The sequence below is a fragment of the Neophocaena asiaeorientalis genome, unplaced genomic scaffold, assembly GCF_003031525.2.
Source record: "Neophocaena asiaeorientalis asiaeorientalis breed wild unplaced genomic scaffold, Neophocaena_asiaeorientalis_V1.1 scaffold936, whole genome shotgun sequence".
Classification (NCBI taxonomy): Eukaryota; Metazoa; Chordata; class Mammalia; order Artiodactyla; family Phocoenidae; genus Neophocaena; species Neophocaena asiaeorientalis.
This window is the reverse complement of record NW_020174970.1, coordinates 106,178-127,004: the sequence shown is the minus strand read 5'-3', so window position 1 is coordinate 127,004 and position 20,827 is coordinate 106,178. Positions and strand designations below refer to the sequence as shown.

The 20,827-nt window shown below is 47.7% G+C and overlaps 1 protein-coding gene across 4 annotated transcripts in view; it reads right to left on the bottom strand.

Annotated features, from left to right (window-relative positions):
- ZFYVE26 (zinc finger FYVE-type containing 26) overlaps positions 1-20,827 on the bottom strand; it is a 61,502-nt gene that overhangs the window by 2,435 nt on the left and 38,240 nt on the right. For all 4 annotated transcript variants that reach the window (XM_024761863.1, XM_024761866.1, XM_024761864.1 and 1 more), the window contains 14 exons: positions 20,290-20,453; positions 19,102-19,238; positions 17,082-17,113; positions 16,155-16,291; positions 14,994-15,214; positions 12,266-12,413; positions 11,832-12,041; positions 11,141-11,359; positions 6,290-6,487; positions 5,420-5,619; positions 4,516-4,657; positions 4,166-4,225; positions 2,914-3,096; positions 1,770-1,814 (listed from right to left, as the gene is read on the bottom strand). In XM_024761863.1, the coding sequence (XP_024617631.1) occupies positions 1,770-1,814; positions 2,914-3,096; positions 4,166-4,225; positions 4,516-4,657; positions 5,420-5,619; positions 6,290-6,487; positions 11,141-11,359; positions 11,832-12,041; positions 12,266-12,413; positions 14,994-15,214; positions 16,155-16,291; positions 17,082-17,113; positions 19,102-19,238; positions 20,290-20,453 (2,096 nt within the window). The remainder of the gene's footprint in view (positions 1-1,769; positions 1,815-2,913; positions 3,097-4,165; positions 4,226-4,515; positions 4,658-5,419; positions 5,620-6,289; positions 6,488-11,140; positions 11,360-11,831; positions 12,042-12,265; positions 12,414-14,993; positions 15,215-16,154; positions 16,292-17,081; positions 17,114-19,101; positions 19,239-20,289; positions 20,454-20,827) is intronic.

The window sequence follows — 20,827 nt, the reverse complement described above, 5'->3', positions numbered from 1 at the left end:
CCGGTACCCAAAAAAAAAAAAAAAAAAAAAAACTTTTAACAGGAAATTTTGGGAAGAAAACGCACACAATTAGAAAAACCCTAAATAAGGCGTGACCCCAGGTTGATCTGACTTGCAGTTTGGCACAGAGGCAGCTCAGTTTCCTTCATTCAGGACACCCTCCAGCTCAGGAATGCCCAGCTGGGTGGAGACGAGAGCCCCTGCCTTCCCTGGCCACGACCTCACCAGCACCTCCCTGGTTAGCCAGGGTTCCAGGCCAGCGAACAGCAAGGCCCAGGTGAGTTGCCTCAGAGCTCCCGCTAGCAGCTGCCTTTCTGCCGTGACAGTCCTTCTGGTGGTTGGAGCGGACTCTTCTCTCTTGATGTTTCAATGCTCCATCTTCTTTTTTTTACCTTGGTCACTAAAGTCCTCCTTTCCTAAGCTCAATTACAGATAATCGCCTACAGCTAGAAGACATGTTCTGACATGTCTGAGCTCTGTGAAGTGATCAAGTCCTGCAGTATGGTTATCTACCTGCTGCCCTAGGACATTCGCTTCACCCGGGCCCTCAGCTCTGCTTGGTACCAGTGTACATTAAACAGAATATCACAAGTTGGCAGGCAAAATTCCTACCTAGAGGAGGAGGGCATTTTTCCAGAAAGTCTGGAATAGAAACTGAACGAAGCTGTTTTTGGCACGATCCTGTGACCTGAGATCACGTAAGTGTGTTAGAACAGCTGCTGCCAGAAAAAACCTGAAAAAGTAAAAACGACGGTCTAGCTTTCAGCGTCCATCTTTCCCAGGCACAAAGTCTCTGTCCTACAGAACAGGAGGATCACTGAAGGCTTGGAAAAGAACCATAGCCGGAGAATCAAGAAACCTGGGTGTCTGGCCTGGCTGTCGGGTTCCCATTTTGATTCTAGAAAAGTAATTTTCCACATTTCAGGATGTCAGAATTCCACCCTTTCCACAGGATGTCATCAGGATGTTGCAGAATTAAGTGAAGAAATGTTAAGAACAGCTTCTCCCTAACCTCAAATGAAAAATGCCCTGCAAATTCAGTCCAGGGATTAGCAATACCGCCGTGGGGAGCAGCAATGTGGTTGTGTGAGAAGCTGTTTGCCTAACATTAGTTTTCTTCACAAGGGACTCAGCTGCCAGATCATTCCACTGCTAGTGGCCAGGGCAGGCTAGCTTGGCTTTCTCCTGCTTCTCTTGGCCTGTGGGCCTTCCTCCCACGGTGAAGCCACAAACAGGAGCCGCTGGCACCCTTCCCAAAGGTTCACCGATTTCCCTCCCACTCAACAGGAAAAGCTTGCAGGCCCCAGGGGCAAGGCCTGTTCTGCAGGCTGAGGCACCAACAGACATCGTTGGTCAAAGGGCTGGGTGAGTTTTTTCCTTACTGTAGAGGGCACACCTGTTCCTCCAGGATAAAGAGATGCCTGCTCACTCTGAGAACCTCATGCAGTGAGTCCATCTGAAGATGAAAGTGAGGATTTCCTAGGGCTCTGAGAGAAAACCTCCATAGGAAATGGAGAGTTGAGAGAAGCCTAGGACATGTGTGTCTTGGGGTATAAAAAAATGGGAGGGCAAAGGCTCATGTGGTCAGGTTTCTCATGTTCCCCACCTATGCCCTCCCTTCTACGCCCCTATCTGGGTCTCAGTCCCACCTCTGATAACAAAGAGGCTGAGATACAGGCTGAATGGTAGCGAGCAAAGGGTAAAGGTGAAAAGGCAAGTCCAAAGTGCTGTGCCCGAGCGCTACTGGGTGTGGAGACAGTTCCGCTCACCTTGCTGTCGTCACTGTGCATCGCCTGGATCAGGCCCTCCAGCTCCTGTTCAGAACAGAGACACAGTAGTCACGAGATGAAGGGGTCCACAGCGTGGCAGCCGGGGCCCAACCCAGCCTCAGCCCAGCCATTCTGACTCAGGGTGGGGATGCCTGCCTGACCCTTCTCTACAAACTCATCACCTGGGAATTCCCAGGCGGTCCAAAGGTTAAGACCCCATGCTTTCACTGCTGAGGGCCCGGGTTCAATAGCTGGTCAGGGAACTAAGATCCCACAAGCCACGTGGCACGGCCAAAAAACCCACAAAAACCAAACTCAACTCCTGCTATAAGAGCAACAGAGGAAAGCTAATGATAACACTAAGCTTGGGAACCTGAGAAGCAACAGCAAACGAGGCCTGTCCTTGGCCTTCAAGAGAGGATGTGGGGCTTCCCTGGTGGCGCAGTGGCTAAGAATCTGCCTACCAATGCAGGGATCACAGGGTCAAGCCCTGGTCTGGGAAGATCCCACATGCCGCGGAGCAACTAAGCCTGTGCGCCACAACTATTGAGCCTGTGCTCTAGAGCCTGCGAGCCATAACTACTGAAGCCCGCACACCTAGAGCCCATGCTCCGCAACAAGAGAAGCCACCGCAATGAGAAGCCTGCGCCCTGCAAAGAGTAGCCCCTGCTCGCCACAACCAGAGGAAAGCCCACGTGCAGCAACGAAGACCCAACGCAGATAAAAATAAAATAAATTTATTAAAAAAAAAAAGAAAGGATGTGGCTTTGTTCACCCCACTAGGAAGCCATCGGGGGACAGTTTTGCAGGCGATGTGCTTCAAAGGCCACCTGCAGGCCCACGATGACCTCCTCTACAATCACAGGGAGAAACTCAACTCTGTCCGTCCGCAGACACTTCCTGGTGCCAACAGCATCAGACAATGGGATGCTGAGGGACGGCCTCTGGATACAGTGATTATCACCATGAATTTTCTTTCCAGCGAAGGGTTGACTAGTGAGGCCATCATTACAGAGGGGTCAGAAAGACAGAGGGATCTTGTAGAGTTTCAGGTACAGTAGGTATAGGGAAGAGAAAAATAAAGAGGGGGATGTGAAGACACTGAAATAGGCAGAGGAGCTGAGAGGTCTGGGGGTGAGCGCACCTGGGGTGGAATTCTCTTGAATGCTTCCAAGCAGTGGAGGAGGATCATGTCCCCGTCACTTTTGGCCGCCATGCCTGACTCGCTGACACATTTGAGCAGCTGTCGGATCTCACTGTACTTCTCCCTCTCCACCAGCTGCCGGGCGGCTTTGCAGTAGGTTGCGGCAGCGTCCAGCTGGAAGTCCTAGAACAGAACATGGGCTGATGGGTGTAGGGAGGCAGGGACACCAATGGCGGGAAGGAAGGTGACATTTACAGAGCTCCCACTGGGCTTGGGGTAGACAAGACTGTAGTCCCAATAGAGAACATACATAAACAATCAGCAAAAAGTTCTTCTCTTGGAGCTCGGCAGACATTTAGGAAGCATCCGTAAAAATCGTAACTTTGATATCTACACTGGTACATCTCACTTGCTGCCGTGTCACTTTCTGAAAATATTCTAATCAAATGCCCAAGACCAGTTCATTCTCTAACGAATCACCTTTCTCTTGGAAAATGGATGTCAGGGGCTGATACTGGCTGCCCTGGACACTTGGTGCTCTGTTAAGAGATGTCTTGGTGTTAGGAAACAGACCAATTCACCAAAAGACTGATGAGCTAGAAACTACCAGATAAACATGTTGTTGCCTTGGGGTCTTTGCCCAACAGGGAAAATGGGTGGGAAGAAAGAAATCTGTCAGATGGTTTTTTGTCTTTGATCCTTTAGATGCACACTGCGTGAAGACCGTGTCTGCCTGGAGGGTGATGGGCCTCAGCGTGCCTGTGTGTCACTGTGTGGTGGGGAGTGGTCTGGCTTTTCATGGTTTTGGCGCCCTGCTCCATCCTCTGCTCCAGTGCCACAGCTGTACCCATGTCCTCGTATCACAAGCAACAGAAAATGTATGCCTCGAGCTGGCTCCTGGGCAGTGGACCCTCCCCCTGAATAGGACCCCCACACCGCAGCCCCTCTGCCACCTCCTCCAGCCACGCTCCCCCACAATGAGGACAGCTGTGTGGAACTCTCCTAGACCTCATTTCGGGTAGTTATTTGATAGCTTTTGATAAACTCGTCATTGGCTGCTTGGCTTTTGGCAAAGTGGCCTACGGTCTTGAATTTGACCCAGTTCTGTAACAGCCCTCTTGTTGATTTCATCCTTGACGTACGTGTAAATCTGCTTTCCTTGGTATAAAAATTTTCTGAAGAATGATCTCTCACAGAACTGTGGTCATGTGCTGATCGCCCTCGGTATAATCCTGAGTAATCTGAGTCATACCTGCAGAACACGGAATGCAATTCCAAAACCATCTTCTACATTTTTCCCTCCTAGCATGACCTGAAAATGAGAGGGAAACGTGCTTAAAGAAGCAAGAATTACTGGAGCAGCCCCTCAGTCAAGAACAAGGCCCTCATTCATTCATTTATTCAACAAATATTTGTGGAGACTCTACTGAGTGCAGGCACTAGCGATACAAGAGTAATCAAAACGGACTCGGTCTCCAGCCTTCCGGGGCTCTCATTCCGTCGGGGAGGCAGCCATCAAAAGGATGACTGAAATAATGATAACTAGACGATTACAAGTGTGATAGGCACTCTGAAAGAGTGCCTCTGACACATCGTGCATACCTTGCAGGCAACATCCATTTTCATGTGGTTGTTTCCAAACAGGGTTGGCAGAGGCAAGGGGGTGATCTGAGAGGTCCCAGCACTTTCGCAGCGATGTAAGAACCGGGTCACCTCCACCTGCAGCTGAAGTGTGTTCACGTGCCTGCGGTGACAGGAGATGCGCAGTCAGGCCTCAGGAGGGGCCTCAGGAGCAACCAGGGCCAGGGGACTGAGAAGTCATAATAGGATGGCCATGGAAAAGGCAGAAGAAAGGAGGCGGAGGGAAAAGAGATCCAAAATACCCTCTGAGCAGTCACGACAAGCCGAAAGCGGCTGTGAGTGCTTACGGAGCACGGTGTGCTACTAACAACAGCAGCGGTCGAGAGAGACACGAACCCTGCCCTCCAGAGTTCAGAGGCTAGAGGAGAGGTAGATAACAGACACATTGAGTATCTAGCGATTGGGACTGTGAAGGAATAAACAGTAGCGGTGGAGCATTTACTTCAGATGTTGTGTTCTCAGCAAAAAGGCTGAGAGGAGGGAAGGACCTGGGGTGCTGAGGAACCCCCCGCGCCACAAGAAAGGAGAGAGTAGCATGAGGTAAGACGGAGATGCAGGCGGGGGCCAGATCACCCAGGACCTCTTTTGCGTCTTGTAAGGGGTAGGGACTTAGTCTGACTGTCACATGTGATCCCAGTTCCTGCGCCTCCCCTACTTTCCTCTTCTCCTACGAGCTCCTCTGGCGGCTTTCCAGGCTTGTACCTGACACTGTCATCCAGGAATGATTCCTGTTAGGTGTGCGCATGTGTGTGTATGTGTTTGTTTCCCAAGAGTTCAGGGATGGGCAAGAGCGGCTGCATCACTGACAGACCCTCGGTTCCAGCCTTTCTGCCCCACCCCAACTGCTCCCTGAACCCCAAGTTACCTTGACACATCAGCTGCCGTCATCTTCTTTCGGAAGAAGGTGGTTTTCTTCCTTCCGGTACGGCGGGAGGTTTCTTGGAGGTAGATCTTCAGGTGGTCCTTGGCCTTAAGCAGCCAAGAGAGCTTCTCTCCCAGCTCCGCATATGTCTGTGCTTTGTGACTGAAGAACCGAATACAGGTCATGGCGGCCCGGATGTGGTCCTGGAAGAGGAAAATGAATGTTCAGGTCAAAGGAGATTTGGAGGGTGGGGGTGTGAGGAGAACTCTGATCTGATGTCCCCCCGTGAAGCCTGGCTGCCAGCACCCTTTCCCTCAGAGGCCCAAGAGATCCCAAAGTGAACGGACTGGCTGGGACCTTGGGTAGGACGTTATTCCAGCACAGAAGAGATCTTTAAAAAGGAGACGTCTGATTCTCCATTTGACTTGCCTTCACTTTCACTCTGGCATTGAATAAGCCAATTTCTCTGTGATTTAGTGTTGGCCACCCTCAGGCAGATTGGAAGAAACATGCTCCCTCTCCTTTCATGCATCTTCTCTAAAAACACTTACTTCTCCTTCATTCCTTATGAATTCTGCATTCATGCTCCATGTTTATCTTGAAACTACCATATCCCTCCTTTTTATCTTTATATTCCCTGAATTCTGAAGAACGCTATTACTGACAAGATTAAAGTCTGCCTCTTTAGGATGAGAATGGAAATCCTGATACTATGTAAGAATGCTAGAGAGTAATGTGGATTTGCGGTAGGCTTAGTCAAGGAGCAAAAGGCCAGGAACCAAAACGACAGTCTCGTTCCCTCATCCTGCACAGTCTCCCCACGTGACAGGCCAACAGGGACAGAGGTAGAAGGCAGGATGGGGCTGCTGTTACCTTCATAAACTGCTGTAGCTCGTACAGAATGTGGTAGTAGTTCTTCTTCTGTAAATGTTGGCAGGCGGCAATCAAGTACTTTCCCCAGCTTTCCAAGGTTGGATCAATGGATTCTAGCAAGTTTTCTAAAACGTGTAGCTTCCCACTTTTATAGCTTGGCTGGAAGATGCCTTCTATGAAGATTTCCGGGGGACTCTCCTGGAGCAGGGCAAAGCAAAAAGTCAGAAGTCTTGAGCCTGGTTCTGGCACTGTCTGGGACCCATTCTGAGTTTCCTTCCACTCACAGCCCTTCAGCATCCTCCCACAGCGGAGCGTCTTATCTTTTTGCACATCACAGATGGAACCCTTTGAGAATCCCGCCCGGGTGACTGCTCCCCTTCTCTCCTTCTCCGTACAGAAAAGTTCCTTGAGTTATCTGCACTCCAGAGTTCCAGAGTTATCTGCACTCCCTGTCTCCAGTTCCTCTCCAGTGACTGTCTCCTGAACTCACTCACATCTAGCTTTTGCACCTACAACTCCATTGCAACTGCCCCTCAGGTCACCAATGACCTCTACGTTGTTAAATCTAAAATTCTTAGTCCTTGTTTTCCACCTGCTCTGTCAACAGCTTGTGATATAGCTGATGGCTTCCTCCTTGAAAAATTTTCTTTATTTGGCCCCCAGGATACCACCCCCACGTTTTCTTTCTACTTCCCTGGCTACGCCTTCTCAGTCTCCTTTGCTGATTCCTCCTAATCTCTCCAGAGCTTAGGAGGGAGCTGTTCTCTTTTTTTTTGGCTGTGTTGGGTTTTCTGGCTGCACGTGGGCTTTCTCTCTAGTTGTGGCCAGCGGGGTCTACTCTTCGATGGGTGCACGGGCTTCTCATTGCGGTGGCTTCTCTTGTTGTGAAGCATGGGCTCTAGGCACGCAGGCTTCAGTAGTTGCAGCACCTGGGCTCAGTACTGGTGCCTCGCGTGGGCTTAGTTGCTCCGTGGCATGTGGGATCTTCCCGGACCAGGGATTGAACCCATGTCCCCTGCATGGGCAGGTGGATTCTTAACCACTGCGCCACGAGAGAAGTCCCTGTCCTCTTTTCTTTACTCACTCTTTTGATTTCATAAGTCTTAGGGCTTTACATTAATTGATCTACTGATTATGTCTAAATCTCTATTCCCAGCCTGTTTATTCTTTCTGAACTACAGAATTGTATACCTAACTTATAGCCAACTGCTGACGCAAAAAGTCCTCTTTGGTATCTAGAGAACAATACATATTGATATAAAACTGCACTCCTGATTGTGTCTTCCCAATCTGCTCTTTCTGCAGTCTTCCCCTTCTCAGATGGCAATTTTGTTATTCTATTTGTTCAGGCCAAAAACCTTAGCCATCTTTCTCTTACACCACAACATAAAAGTCATTAGCAAATTCTATTGGCTCCACCTCAAAATACATGAATCTGTATGTAGCTGACCACTTCTCACCACCTCCATGTACCGTCCTGGTCCAAGTCATCATCACCACTTGCCCGGATGATTGCAATGGCCTCCTCCCTGGTCTACCATCTTCCACTCCTGCCTCTTTTTTGACTAATGCCAACCAATCAATCTGAGTGATTTGGTTAAAACATAAGTGAGGGGCTTCCCTGGTGGCGCAGTGGTTGGGTGTCCGTCTGCCGATTCAGGGGACGCGGGTCTGTGCCCCGGTCCAGGAAGACCCCACATGCTGCTGAGCGGCTGGGCCCGTGAGCCATGGCTGCTGAGCCTGTGCATCCGGAGCCTGTGCTCCGCAGCGGGAGAGGCCACAGCAGTGAGAGGCCCACGTACCGCAAAAAACAAACAAACAAACAAACAAAAAACATAAGTCAGATCATGTTAGGTCTCTGCTCAAAATCTTCCAATGGTTTTCCTTCTCACTCAGCACAAAGCCCAAGTCCTCATGTCTACAAGGCTCTATATGATCTAGGCCCTGTTAGCTTTCTGACCTTATCTGCTACCACCCTTTCCCCGGCTTACTCTGCTCAAGCTGCCCTGGCCTTTGCCCTTGCTACTCCCTCCACCTGGACCGTGCTTCCTCCACAATCTGCACAGTTCATTCCCAACCTACTTTAGGCCTTTACTCAGATGTCATCTCTCCTGGGCACCCTGTCTAAAATTACACAATCCATCCCTTCCCTCTGCCCCACTTTACTCTTCTTATTACTCATCACCTATACTATATATCTTATTTATCTTGTTTATTGTCTCTCTCCCTACTATAATGTAAGTTTTATAGAGCAACTATTTTTGTCTGCCTTTTTTTTCTTCATTGCTGTGAAGAATAGTCCTTGGCTATTTAATAACTATTTCTTGGATGAATGAATAAATGATAAATATCATAGACCAACTCATCAGGAAAGCGCAAACACATACTAATCTGCTCACTTCTGAAGTTCATCTGTGGTTCAGAGACCGTGAGTCATCAACCCCCATTCCACAGTCATAGAAAAAAACCATTTGGCCATTCAACCCCTTAAAAACTTCCATTTTGGGACCTCCCTGGTAGCACAGTGGTTAAGAATCTGCCTGCCAATGCAGGGGACACAGGTTCAATCCCTGGTCCAGGAAGATCCCACATGCCGCCGAGTAACTAAGCCTGTACGCCACAACTACTGAGCCTGCGCTCTAGAGCCCGCGAGCCACAACTACTGAAGACCTCATGCCTAGAGCCTCTGCTCCGCAACAAGAGAAGCCATCGCAATGAGAAGCCCGCTCACTGCAACGAAGAGTAGCCCCCGCTCGCTGCAACTAGAGAAAGCCTGCGTGCAGCAACGAAAGGAAGACCCAACACAGCCAAAAAAAAAGAACTTCCATTTCATCCATTCATATATCCACTCATTCATTCATAACTGGCACTAGGCCAGGTGCTTGAAGACACCAGGTAAGGTAAATATGGGCCTTCTCGCTCCAGATGCGAAGACACAATTGTAAACAAATAGTTGCAATCCAGCGGGATAAATGCAATAACAGAGTTATGTTCTAGGTACAGTGACTGTTTATAGGAAGAGGTGAATGTCAATACAGAGGGTCTGGAAGGATAAACAGGAGTTTTCCAAGAAAACTAGGAGGGGCAGGGCATTCTAGGTACGGGGAAACAGCAATGTAGACTCATGGAAGTAAGAAAGGGCATGGTACAATCAGGAAAATTTAAGTAATTTGGCAAGTCCAGAATATAGAGCAGAGATAGGATTTGCAGTGAAAATAAACCGGAGAAATAAGGGGGCCTGAAACTGTTGGGTCCTGCATTCACGCTAAGGAATTTGGACTTCACCTTGTGGCCATGGGGATCCACCGAAGGCCTTTTAGAGAGAGGAATAACATGAATTAAGAATAACATAAATAACATGTACTATGTTTTAGAAAGCTCACTCTGGGGCAGTGTGATGGGTAAGGGGTGAAAAGGCAGGGAATGAGGCTGTAAACACCACGTCTTCCATGCTCTAGGCATTCAGTCATAGTTTTCACAATGTTTTTTTCTGTTGCTCCCCACCTGCTTGAGAAGGTAAGATACTTCAGTTCAAGGGTAGCTGTGATTACAGGAGATAAAAAGAAGCCTTCTTTCCTAGCTCTGACGAATGTAAAGCAGGGGCAATGCTGTCGTCAGCTTTTACCAAAATAAGTAAGTAAGCAGCTTAACCCTCTGGAGTGGTCATCAGTTAGAAGCAACAGAACTGGGTGAGGTGAAGTAGCTTTACCTCAAAACTCTTTTGGAAACTGAGGAAAAGGAAACAGGTTTTAGCAATTAAATGCCAAATAATATAACCTTTACAATATTGACACCTGGTTAAGACACGGTAGCTACGGCAGTAGTGAAAACATTTCCCTTTCGCTGTCCTGTAGGGGTATGGTTACCACGACTCTGTACTGTTGACGCACTTGGAGGAATCCTAGAAGATATGCCTACTTGTAAACTTTCAATGGCTGCCATTTTGGACGAAGGCAGCAGACTGGAATTAAAGCATAACTCAAGCTCCTTTAATTTTATATGAAATTTGGTACTAATCACTCAATTCCTCAGAAAAATTGCATGGGACTTTCAGATAAAAAAGAGAAGGCCAAAGAGTCATGGTGAAACAGTCCTGACTTGGCTTAACAATGGCTCCAAAGAAATAATGCACTTCAGGGGTGCCTTTGCCCCCTGTGGGAGGAGGGCAGAGGATGTCAGAGGAAACAAAGGAGGGCACACTCTCCTTCTATGAGATACTTGTGGCTCAAATTTAGGATGTGGCTCATGGGTGCTTCCTGGCCTTTGTGGTAACAACTCTGAGTGGACGAGCAGTGGGGTCAGCAGCAGGACACAGCCCAGAGCAGGTGGGAAGTGTGTGGAAACAGAGAGGTTAGGCAATTTGCTCAAGGTCACACCACTTACACCAAGCATCTCATTCCAGAGACCATGCTCTCAGCTATTACTTGGTTCTGCTAAATGTTCTGGGAGAAGGGATGAAATCTGTCACTGCCCGTCAGAAGGGCAATCTGGGATCCAGGTTAAGACTCGCACACACTCATCAAATCATGATTTGTGCAGATGGAATTTGCCATTTGTGTTTTGCTTTGTTTTGTGTTTTGGCTGCACCATGAGGCTTATAGGTTCCTAGTTCCCCGACCAGGAATTGAACCCGGGCCCTCAGCAGTGAAAGTGTGGTGTCCTAACCACTGGACCACCAGGGAACTCCCTAGAATTTGCCATTTGGACCTGACTTTGCCAGAGATGACCTCATAGCTCAACCCTGGGGTAAGGTTAAGGGGGGTTATTGCCTCCATGAAAGCTGGATGGGCCAAGCCAAGCGGGCAAAGCAGGCACTGCCGTGTGAGAGCCAGCCACGTCTGCAAGTCCCACCTTGTGGAGGAGGTGCAGCAGGGCTTCCCGCAGGCAGCTGTGCCTCACGTAGAAGCTAATGATGGCCAGGCTGGTGCTGTAGTTATGCAGGTAGAAGAGGCATTCTTGGTAGTAGGTGTTGTTCATGATCTTCCCTTCAGGAATCACCTCCAGAGAGAGGCTCTGGGTCCGAAGGGTAGCTTCCAGCTCTTTCAAGGTGGCCAAGTAATCATCATCTTGCTGCCAAGAGAGGACAGAGTGTGAGGGAACAATGGAACTCAGGGAGTCCTCAGCAGCCGCTGGAAACACTGTTTTCAAAGAATATTTAACAACGTGGAAAAGTGCTCACTATTATATAGTTTTAAGGGTAGAAAACAGGCAGGATATAAACTTCTATATATTAAAAACTGTATAACATCAATTAAATCAAAAACATAACAAAGAAAATTCACTAAAATCTAAATATTGCTTAAGTGTGGGTATGGGATTATATGTGATTTTCACTGTTTTAAAATTAGTTTTTTTTTTTTGAAATTTGACCCTTTATGACTTATCTAACCATATATAATGGAAAGAACGAAATCCAAACCTGACAGCTCTGAGCCAGGGCTGCCACTGTCAGCTGAATGGAAGCTGATACTTTCCCCAGGCATTACTGCCCCTGGGCCTCCCCCTGGCCCTGGAGCCCACCCTCTGCCTGTTGTGCTCTTACCACGGATAGAAGTGGCCTCGCTGTGGACTCCAGGTACTCAACCACATCCTGTACCAGTCTTGAGCCATGACTCAGCTGATTGAGGTCAAGAGGGGGCTTCAGACAGCGACTAAACTTCTCCCGTGCAGCGGTGAGGTTCCCAGCTTTGAGGCAGGCCATGCCCCAAGCGTGCCATGCCCCGCTGGTATCAAGGCCAGTCTTTGTGGAGACCTGGAGGAAAAACTGCTCGTTTTAGGGGGAGGCACCCACAGCCATGCCTGAGGGTCCCAAAGACCAATTCTATCCCCTTGGTGTCAATCATTTCCCTCCCCACCACCCCACCTGCCATTACTCCCACACTGGCAAAATTGTCATGCCTTAGACACTCCCCATGGCCAAGGACAACTAGAGGAGGTAACTCGTTGGGGTAGATGTCAGCTTTGTCTCTGCCTCACCTCAACGCCCAGTTGGTAGTACTCAGCTTCCAAAAGCTGGTTCCTTAGCCTGGTTACTGCGGCTGGTTGCAAGATCTGATCCAGAGATGGCACGTGGCGATAGGCAGCAGCAACTAAAATATTCAGCACATCTACCTTGCTGATGTAGCTACAGGGAGGAAAAGGGCAAGGCAGTGAGGCTCCACAGGGTCATCCCAAGAACAGGTGCTGCTTAAAGGTTTTCTATTTCATTTCCAATGTGAAATGTGATCATGAGAATCGTGAGGTACGTGGGATAAAAGACTCTGGAGTCAGACTCTCGGAAACTCTATCACTTAGTGGCTCTATGACTTTGGGCAAGTTAGTTAACCTTTCTCAGCCTCAATTTACTCATCTGTAAAATGGATAGAATAATGGGGAGTTTTAAGGATAAAATGAAATAACCGGAGGAAAAGAGCTTAGGATGGTGTCTAGAGCTTTGTAGGCACTCATCAAACGTTAGCTACCAATACATGGAGTACGGACGCTCCGGGACACTCAGGTCTCCTATTTTGAGGCAAGGCCTTTATACCGATGCTGGGAGCTCGCAAGCTACCCGTTTCTTTTTGGTTCTCTGGAACCCTGCTTGCTTGGGAGAGTGTATATGGACTGTATCGGCAGCCTGCACTCCCGGTCAGTACAGAGGTCACATCACTACCAGCCTCTGGAGGTGCTGCTGGGCAGGGCCCTCAGATTCGAGTGCCCTGGACTTGACATCCTTTCTCTGGGTTAAGGATGGACTCTTGTTACTAGGACTGCTGCCTTTGATCTTATTCCTGACACCTGGTGATTGCAAAAACCTTATAACAACAGAGCCCAGAGAGCTGTCTGGGATCATTCTGTTTAGTCCTGCCTGAGACAGGCCTACACTCAAGGTTCTTGAATCTTGTATCATAATTCTATCAAAACCCCTTGCAGATCCTGACTTGTCCACTGATTTCCCTGGAAAGGGATTCCGTACATCAGTGATTCTCAACCTAGTGGGGATGGGTAGGGGAGAGCATAGTGTGTAAAAGCAAATTCGGTATCATAATGTATTGGACGTGTGTAATAGGTGGTGTGAGTTTTGTTTTTAAACATTTATTTATTTGTCTACAGAAGAAGGTATGAGTTAAAAACAGCGGAAAAATACTCTGCAAACCAGGAGTTCTAAACACACAAGAGACAAATCTACTGTCATCAGCAACTGGGCACAAGTGCAGTGATTCCCTAGAATGAGTGTACCGATTCCAGGGCTGGGAAGAAAGGATGTGTAATTTGAAACCATGGCTATTAAGTGTCAGAGAAGCCTATGGCACCTGGGGATGGGTGAGAATCCCACTGAAGCAAGGACTTCCTTAATTTCTGCTCCCTTAACCCAAAGTGGATATTTCTTCCATCTATATTAGATTTTGAAGGAAGTATAGGACTTGCTGTTAGATTTGTTCTCCAGCCCCCATCTAAGTATCCTTTTCTGTTAATAAGATTTTATCTCATTTACGTTTCTGATAGTTGAGAAATATTTAGATATATCTTTATTCTTGCCTTAAATTCTACCTTTTGCTATATAAAATGGTTTCTGTTCCTTCCTTCCCTTCTCCATTTCTGATAAATTGGTAGAGTTGTGGTTCTTTAAAAGATTGTATTTAACGTATTATACAGCTCATTTTTCATTTGTCAACTTGAAAAATGATGTAGAATCTTTTGCCTCTTGATATGAGTGAAATTAACTCCTTTATATTTCCTTCCACTTGCTGTCCCACCTCCTTCTGCCTTTCTCAACCTTCTGGTTTTTGTTAGTAAGAATAATAAAACTAACATTTTTGGAGTACACAGGCTCAGTTCTTAGTCCTTTATATGGATACAGTACTCTCACTTTACAGCCATATGAAATAAATATTATTATCATCCCCATTTTCCAGAGGAGGAAACCGAGGCCCAGAGTGGTTAACAGACTCATCTGAGGTTACAGAGCTAGGAAGCGGTGAAGTTGAGAGTCACTGCACTCTCTGTTATCTGAGTTTGCAGGCCAGTACCCTGGGCAAGTGCCTGAAGCACTGACACGTCAAAGAAAATTATGCTCTTCGCTCTCAAATCTGGCTAGGACTGAGAGCTGGGAATGCACAACGTGAGTCACACATCTGGGTGGATAAGCCGGGAATTGGGAGTTTTCATTGTCAGGTTAATGAATGGAGGCAGAGCAGGTTGTGTAGGGAGCTGGGGCCTAATCCTCACTTTTCCATAGAAACTTCTACTTTATGACTCACATTCCTCCCTGGGACATAGGGACAGACCAGTCCGCAGTGCGCTTTATAGATCTGTTACCCAGAACTCCGAGGCCACAGTCTGAATTTGGTCAAGGCTAGGGTAGAGGACACATCTCCTTTAAAAGGCAGAAAGTTCCACAGAGACTAAAGGTGCTCTCCAAAATTGATGTTCATTACAAATTAACCCAAGTCTTTCTTTCCAACTGGAAAAGAAAGACTCTGTAGCTAGGGAACCTGCCTTGAGGATCCACTCAGGGAAAGAGAAGCACACAGGCTGTCAACGTAGGGTGAGGAAGACTGCTTGTGATCTGATAACAGCATTTCATCAACATCAAATGGAGATGCAAAACAGTTCAGCATGTCTTGTCAGAGGACTGGGAGGTGAAAACCCAGAGTAGGGTCAGAAAAAGAAGCTGGACAGACATGACCACCGTGTAAAAGAAGAGAGACTCATTTCCACTTACCTGTCACAAAGAGCCAGGTCCTGGCTCCGGCCCGCCTTGACAAACATCATCTTGGCGCTGAAGAGCAGCTGCTTCATGATGTCTGTGAGCAGCCCCGCATCTACCTCTGGGTTCATGAGCCCCTGGGACAGCCTGCAGCAGTGCTCAATCAGCTGGTGGCCGCAGGCAACACTGTCCTGGTGCAGATTCAGGATGGCGATACACAAGGAGGCGCTGGGGGCCTGGCCCAGGTGGACGAGGAGAGAAGCACACTGTGAGTTCCCAGACCAAAGCAGTCTTCAAATGTAGCTGGGAGGGAGGAATTATTCTTCCCGTTTCACAAAGCTTGAAAAACCCTGGGGGAAGGAGCCAAAAATCCCACGGCAAAGCAGAAGTAGAGCTAAACATACTTCAGAAGTTCTAAGTAGCACTGGCAAAGCTCTGGCTTTTAGGTTTTTGTTTCCTTACTGGGAGGAAGGCAGCTGTGTCCACGTGTTACCTACTTCCTGGGAATGCCTGTAGGTGCCCTTCTTTTTTAGTCTACTGTCCCATCAGTGCAGGTGCTCCTAATGCTGGCTTGGACGATAGTCACCTTGCTTGTCTGGCTACCTGGAGAAGTCTTTGTTTCAAGCCATTGGAAACAGTGCTGCTAAATTAATATTCCTAAAGCACACTCCGAAACCTTCCATGGCCCTGATGCCTACCAAGTACATATATCTTACTGCAGAGTACAAGGCCCTACACATAAATAGCCTGTTTCAACCCTACCTTTCCTACCTCTCTATTAACACCCTATGTTCTCTCCACATTAAACCACTTCTAATTCCCCAATCATTTTTGATACTCTGCCTTCGCTTGGATGTTAGAGTTTGGAAATCTTTGCCCTTCTCCTATCCTCACTCCACTCAGGACACCCAAACTTCTGCTTGTCAAACTCCTACCGCACTTCCAAGGCTCCTCTTAAATGCTACCTCTTCCATGAAGCCTTTCCTGATTTCCTCTTGTGTATTTCTCAAGCTGTTCCTCATTTTCTGCTTTAACTGGTTTACTTGTCTTAGCTCCCATGATATTACACTGTGAGCAAGTGAAGGCCTGCTTGTGTCTGCCCAACTCTGCATTTCCTGCCATGCTACTACACATCATAAGGAAACTCAAATGACCATCACATTTTATTGCTATTACCTGCTCATAGTAAAATTCACTCCGCACCAGCTCATTTTCCTCCTCATTCAGATCCAAAATCCATTCCACCTCAGCTGCTTTGGGGACTCTCACCACAGCTGAGTATGGAGGGCTTTCACTCTTGGGGCTGTCTGGTGCTGAGAAGACAAATGCCGTTCATGTGTCATTCACTGGCCGGTAGTCCAGTCTAGCCCAGCCCAGGGAGCCACGAGCTGCAGGCAGATCCTTGCCTGATATTTTAGGGCCCTTTCTCTCCTTTTGGTCCCTTTTATTTCCTTTAGGAGACCACCTTGGGTACCTCAAACTTTCTTCCCCAGGCACAGACCTGGAATGAGTGTTACAATGTTTGTCACACAAACTTGTTGCTTCACACGAGAAACTCTGAATGCTGCATGCTTCCCAAATGGAGGGATGAGCCATTGGCTACTCTAAAAACTAACCTGCCCAAACTATTAATAGTGATTACCGAGGGGAAGGAGGGAACATTAGAAGGCAGGATGGTGGTGAAGGGAAACCTAGTGGGGGAAGAAAGAGAAATAAGTTACTAAAAGTTAAGGACCAAATTCTTTGGCTGCTGGCCTTCTCGATGCTGGAAGCTAATGGGCCAGTGTGATAGGTTACTATGATGACAAACCTTAAGGGAAATAGCCTGACAGAAATGCCAAGAATTTTCTTTGGTCAACCTGTTGGACTGAGTTGCCATTGAGGGTGTCAGTTGCAGCAGATATGCTGAAGGAAGAGCCAACTTGAGCACAGAGACAAAAAGTCATAGGGAGGGAATTCCCTGGTGGTCCAGTGGTTAGGACTCCACGCTTTCACTGCCGAGGACGTGGGTTCAATCCCTGGTCAGGGAACTAAGATCCCACAAGCTGGGTGGTGTGGCAAAAAAAAAAAAAAAAAGTCACAGGGAATGTGATTCAGCCTTACCTCCTGGTTGTCCTGGATTCTCCTCTGGCGCACTGGAAACAGAGAAAGAAAAAGTGAAATGCTTGAATCCCTCCTCCTGCTCTTTGTTTTGAGCTTAGTGTATAGCACTGACATTTACTGTTACTCAAATGAGATTATCAGGGAATCATCCAAAACTCTTTTCTCTCCCTCACCTGTCACAGCCAACCACTTACCATTTCTTGCCCGTTCCATTTAAAATACCTGTTTAAATGTCCGCATCTCTCTCCTCATCCCTGCCTCAGAGAGGGCCCTCATCATTTAATGCTAGAGCCTTTGCAATAGCTTCCCAATTGGTCTCCTTGATTCTACCAAGCTACTCTCTACTTTGTAGGTACAGCAAGCTTTCAAAAATGCAAATCTGGGGCTTCCCTAAAAAAAAAAAAAAAAAAAAAAAAAATTCTTTGATAGCTCCTCAGGGTACAATATTCCACATTTGCATTTCAGCAGACAAAGCTCCTTATGGCTTCGTTGCCTCTTGAGACCATCTCCTACCACCCATGACCTCTGCTCAACCCATAAGAGTCCTCCCCACACTGCTACGGGCTCTGATCAAGTTCAGTTGGTGCCACCAACCACTAAATCCCAATGTCACAAGCCAGAGCCCAGGTCTAGCACCTGCACGAGGAGCCTTCTGGTCAACCCCAGCCCATGCTGTCAAAGAGCAAGCTCCAAGCCTCTCTGCCATTCCCTAGGTCCTCCCAGCTCAGCTGCCAGCCTCTGAGTCCAGAACCTTAGCCCATCACCTACCTATTTACACTTCCTCAAAGGACCCACATTTTCTCCTGCCCCTACCTTTGCAGTTGTTACTCCCACTTTTGGGCATGCTCTGTTTCGGATTCTTTTCCTACCAACTTCTCATCCTCTAAGTCTCAGACCAAGTGCCACACCTCTAGAAAACCCTCCTGATCACTGGGCTAGGCTGGGTGTGTCTCCACACTGCACTTACCCAAGGGCTCTGTGGTCTGTGTTTTGGCTGTCTCCCCACTAAAATGGGGGCTCCTCGAGGGCAAAGTGATTATTGCTTAGTGATTGCTGAAGGAAAGAATCCTCACTGATACCAACTGCTCATTTCTAATCTCAGCAGTATGATAAATGGGTAATTTCCCCGTCCCCTACCCAGAGGGAGGCAGTGGTATGCCAGGGTCACAGAAAATGTGGTATGAACACGGCACGTCTTCCTTCCTATCAGGTCAGTAATCACCATGGTAAATAATGTTAAGAAAATGTTCCTAGTAAAAGAAACACAAAAATGCTGTTGAGCTATTGGGCAGAATGTAAAATCCCTTTAAGTCTGTTAGTAAAACATGAAGAACTCAAAGTGATTTTGCTCTTGGAGAGCTGCTTTGGCTCCTATTCCCACATGCTCTAGCAGTCTTAGTTTCACCCTCCTCTGCTGCTAGAAGTAGTAGAAAAAACTGAGCAATACTGGGCTGGCAAACACAGTCTTGACCTGTCTTGCCAGAAGCACGAGCAGTTTCTGAGGCTTGTTCCCAGCTGAACTGTGCACAGGAAAGTGTGTGGGCTCTTCTAGTTGTGGATAACAAGCCAGAATGATGAGCTCAGTGAGAGCTGATGCAAGTGAGCCCCCAACATTCAGTGTCTTTTGGAGTCCAGCTGAGACCAACTGAAGTGAGAGTGGCTGGAAAAGAGGTGAGGCTGTTGGCAAACTAAGATCCACGGCCTCAGTTAGGGGACAGGCCCATGGCCTCAGTTAGAGGACAGGCCGAAGAACTAAGTGTCCTGATCCCAGAGAGAACATCATGTAAGAGCTCTGATCTCTGCTTCTACTCATTCCTACTTCCTCTCTTAGAAGTCTCTCTGACCAGGGTCAAACATTACACTGTAGAGTGAATGGCATTTCAGTGTGAATGTGAAATGAAAACTTTCTGTAATTGCTCAGATTTGAGACGCTTTCCATAACGAGACCCCTAGGAGCGTCAGGACCCGGGGGAGGGTGCAGTGGTCAATAGCAGCAGCGGCCCCGCTGCAGGACACTCACTCTTTGTTGAAGTAACTATAGCACTGGTCACACACGCGAGTAGGGTTCTCTCTGCAGCCTTCCACCACCGTTTTCTTAGTGGAGCAGGAACTGCACACTAGCCGACCACAGCGGCGACAGTGATGACGCCTGTTAAACTGAGGAGTGTCATCAGGAAGAGAAGGAGGAGGGAGGAAGAGAAGGTGAGATTGCAGGACCTGTGAGCACCCGTCAATCCATTTATCCTTGGAATTAGCCACCTGTGACTTACTAAGAATACCATGTGCTTGGGCCTCTACTGAGAAAAGAACACACTAATCCTTGCCTTCAAGAAGCTGACATTTAAAGATCTCTCTTATCTGATGGGCAAAGATGTCCAAGTCATGGACAGTTTTTCAATAGCTCCTGACAAGTCTTATCTGTCTGTGGAGGAAACATGTGAAGACACCGCAGAAAGCAGTGGGGAAGAAGTGACTTTCTCAGCCAATGAGGATCACATGTCTACATGGTATTGATGATGATGAAAAAGTCTTCTTTTTTCAAGATGCTTTTACAAATACTGCCTTATTTCATCATAAGAGGTTGACAGATATATTACACCGCTTTTATACACGAGGAGGAAACAGACACAGAGAAATTGCATCGTCGTCCTATTCATCAGCTGAGCTGTTGTGCCAGTCAGGTACTGTGTTCGGGGTGGTAACATGTGTTACTGTATATAGCTCCATGAACCAAATAACCTAGCATCCCTAGTTTACAAGTGAGCATCTGAGACTGAGAAAGTTAATAGTCACATTGCCAGTAAGAGGCAGTGCTGGTATTAGAACTGAGGTCATCTGGCGCCAGCACATAAAACCATTACCAGGTCACCCGTCTTTCTGCGAAAGACACAGGAGCTAGAAACGAGATGCCCCAACATTTGGTGACTCCTCCCATGCAATACCACTCTGGCTCTTTTTATTTATTTCATGAGAATGGCAGAGATTTTAGAATTTAAGGCTCCTTGAGGGTGTCTACCATCTGTCTAAATTCAGAAAATATATTCTGGTCAGGTCAAAGGTAAACCCAGAGCCATAGATCTGGTAGTCAGTTCTCCTGAACATACCCATATCCTCTTGGGGACAGGAGGTGACTATAAACTCAGGCTCAGGAAGTAGAGCTTTCCTTTAATTTTTCCTGCAGGTAAAGCCGGAGACGGACGCTGCTTACCATGGTGAAGCGCTCCCTGCAGCAGACCATGCAGGTGCTCTCACTCTCATCCGGTACCCACTGGTGCCTGGCAGGGGGCGTTGCTGGGGGCACAAACTCCAGTGGCGGCTGACTCTGTGGGAAGCTCCTCTCCCTCGGACTGGGGGAATGCACAATGGAGACACCTGGGAGTCAAAGCCAGAAGTCAGAGTAAAAGGTGATCAGTAGTCCAGCTAATAAACAAAGAAGGGATGAGAGAGTTAGAACTGTACCACTTTACAAACCCCTACTGATAGCATAGATCCAGTTATTGATCATCGATGGCTGACTGCAAAAAGAGCATTGTGTGTCTCCTGATGGAAGGCACACGGCCACCTATCAAATATACTAACCAAAAAATATTAAGCCTGAATCAAATCAAGCTTCTAGATCTATCTACCAGTGTACTGGAAAACACAGGGGACGGAGACCCAGATTGCCATGGGGTGACAATCAGCAAAATGCAGTGTGTGGGAAGCTCTAAAGGACAGATGACCTAGTTTCCTCCACAAATAAAAAG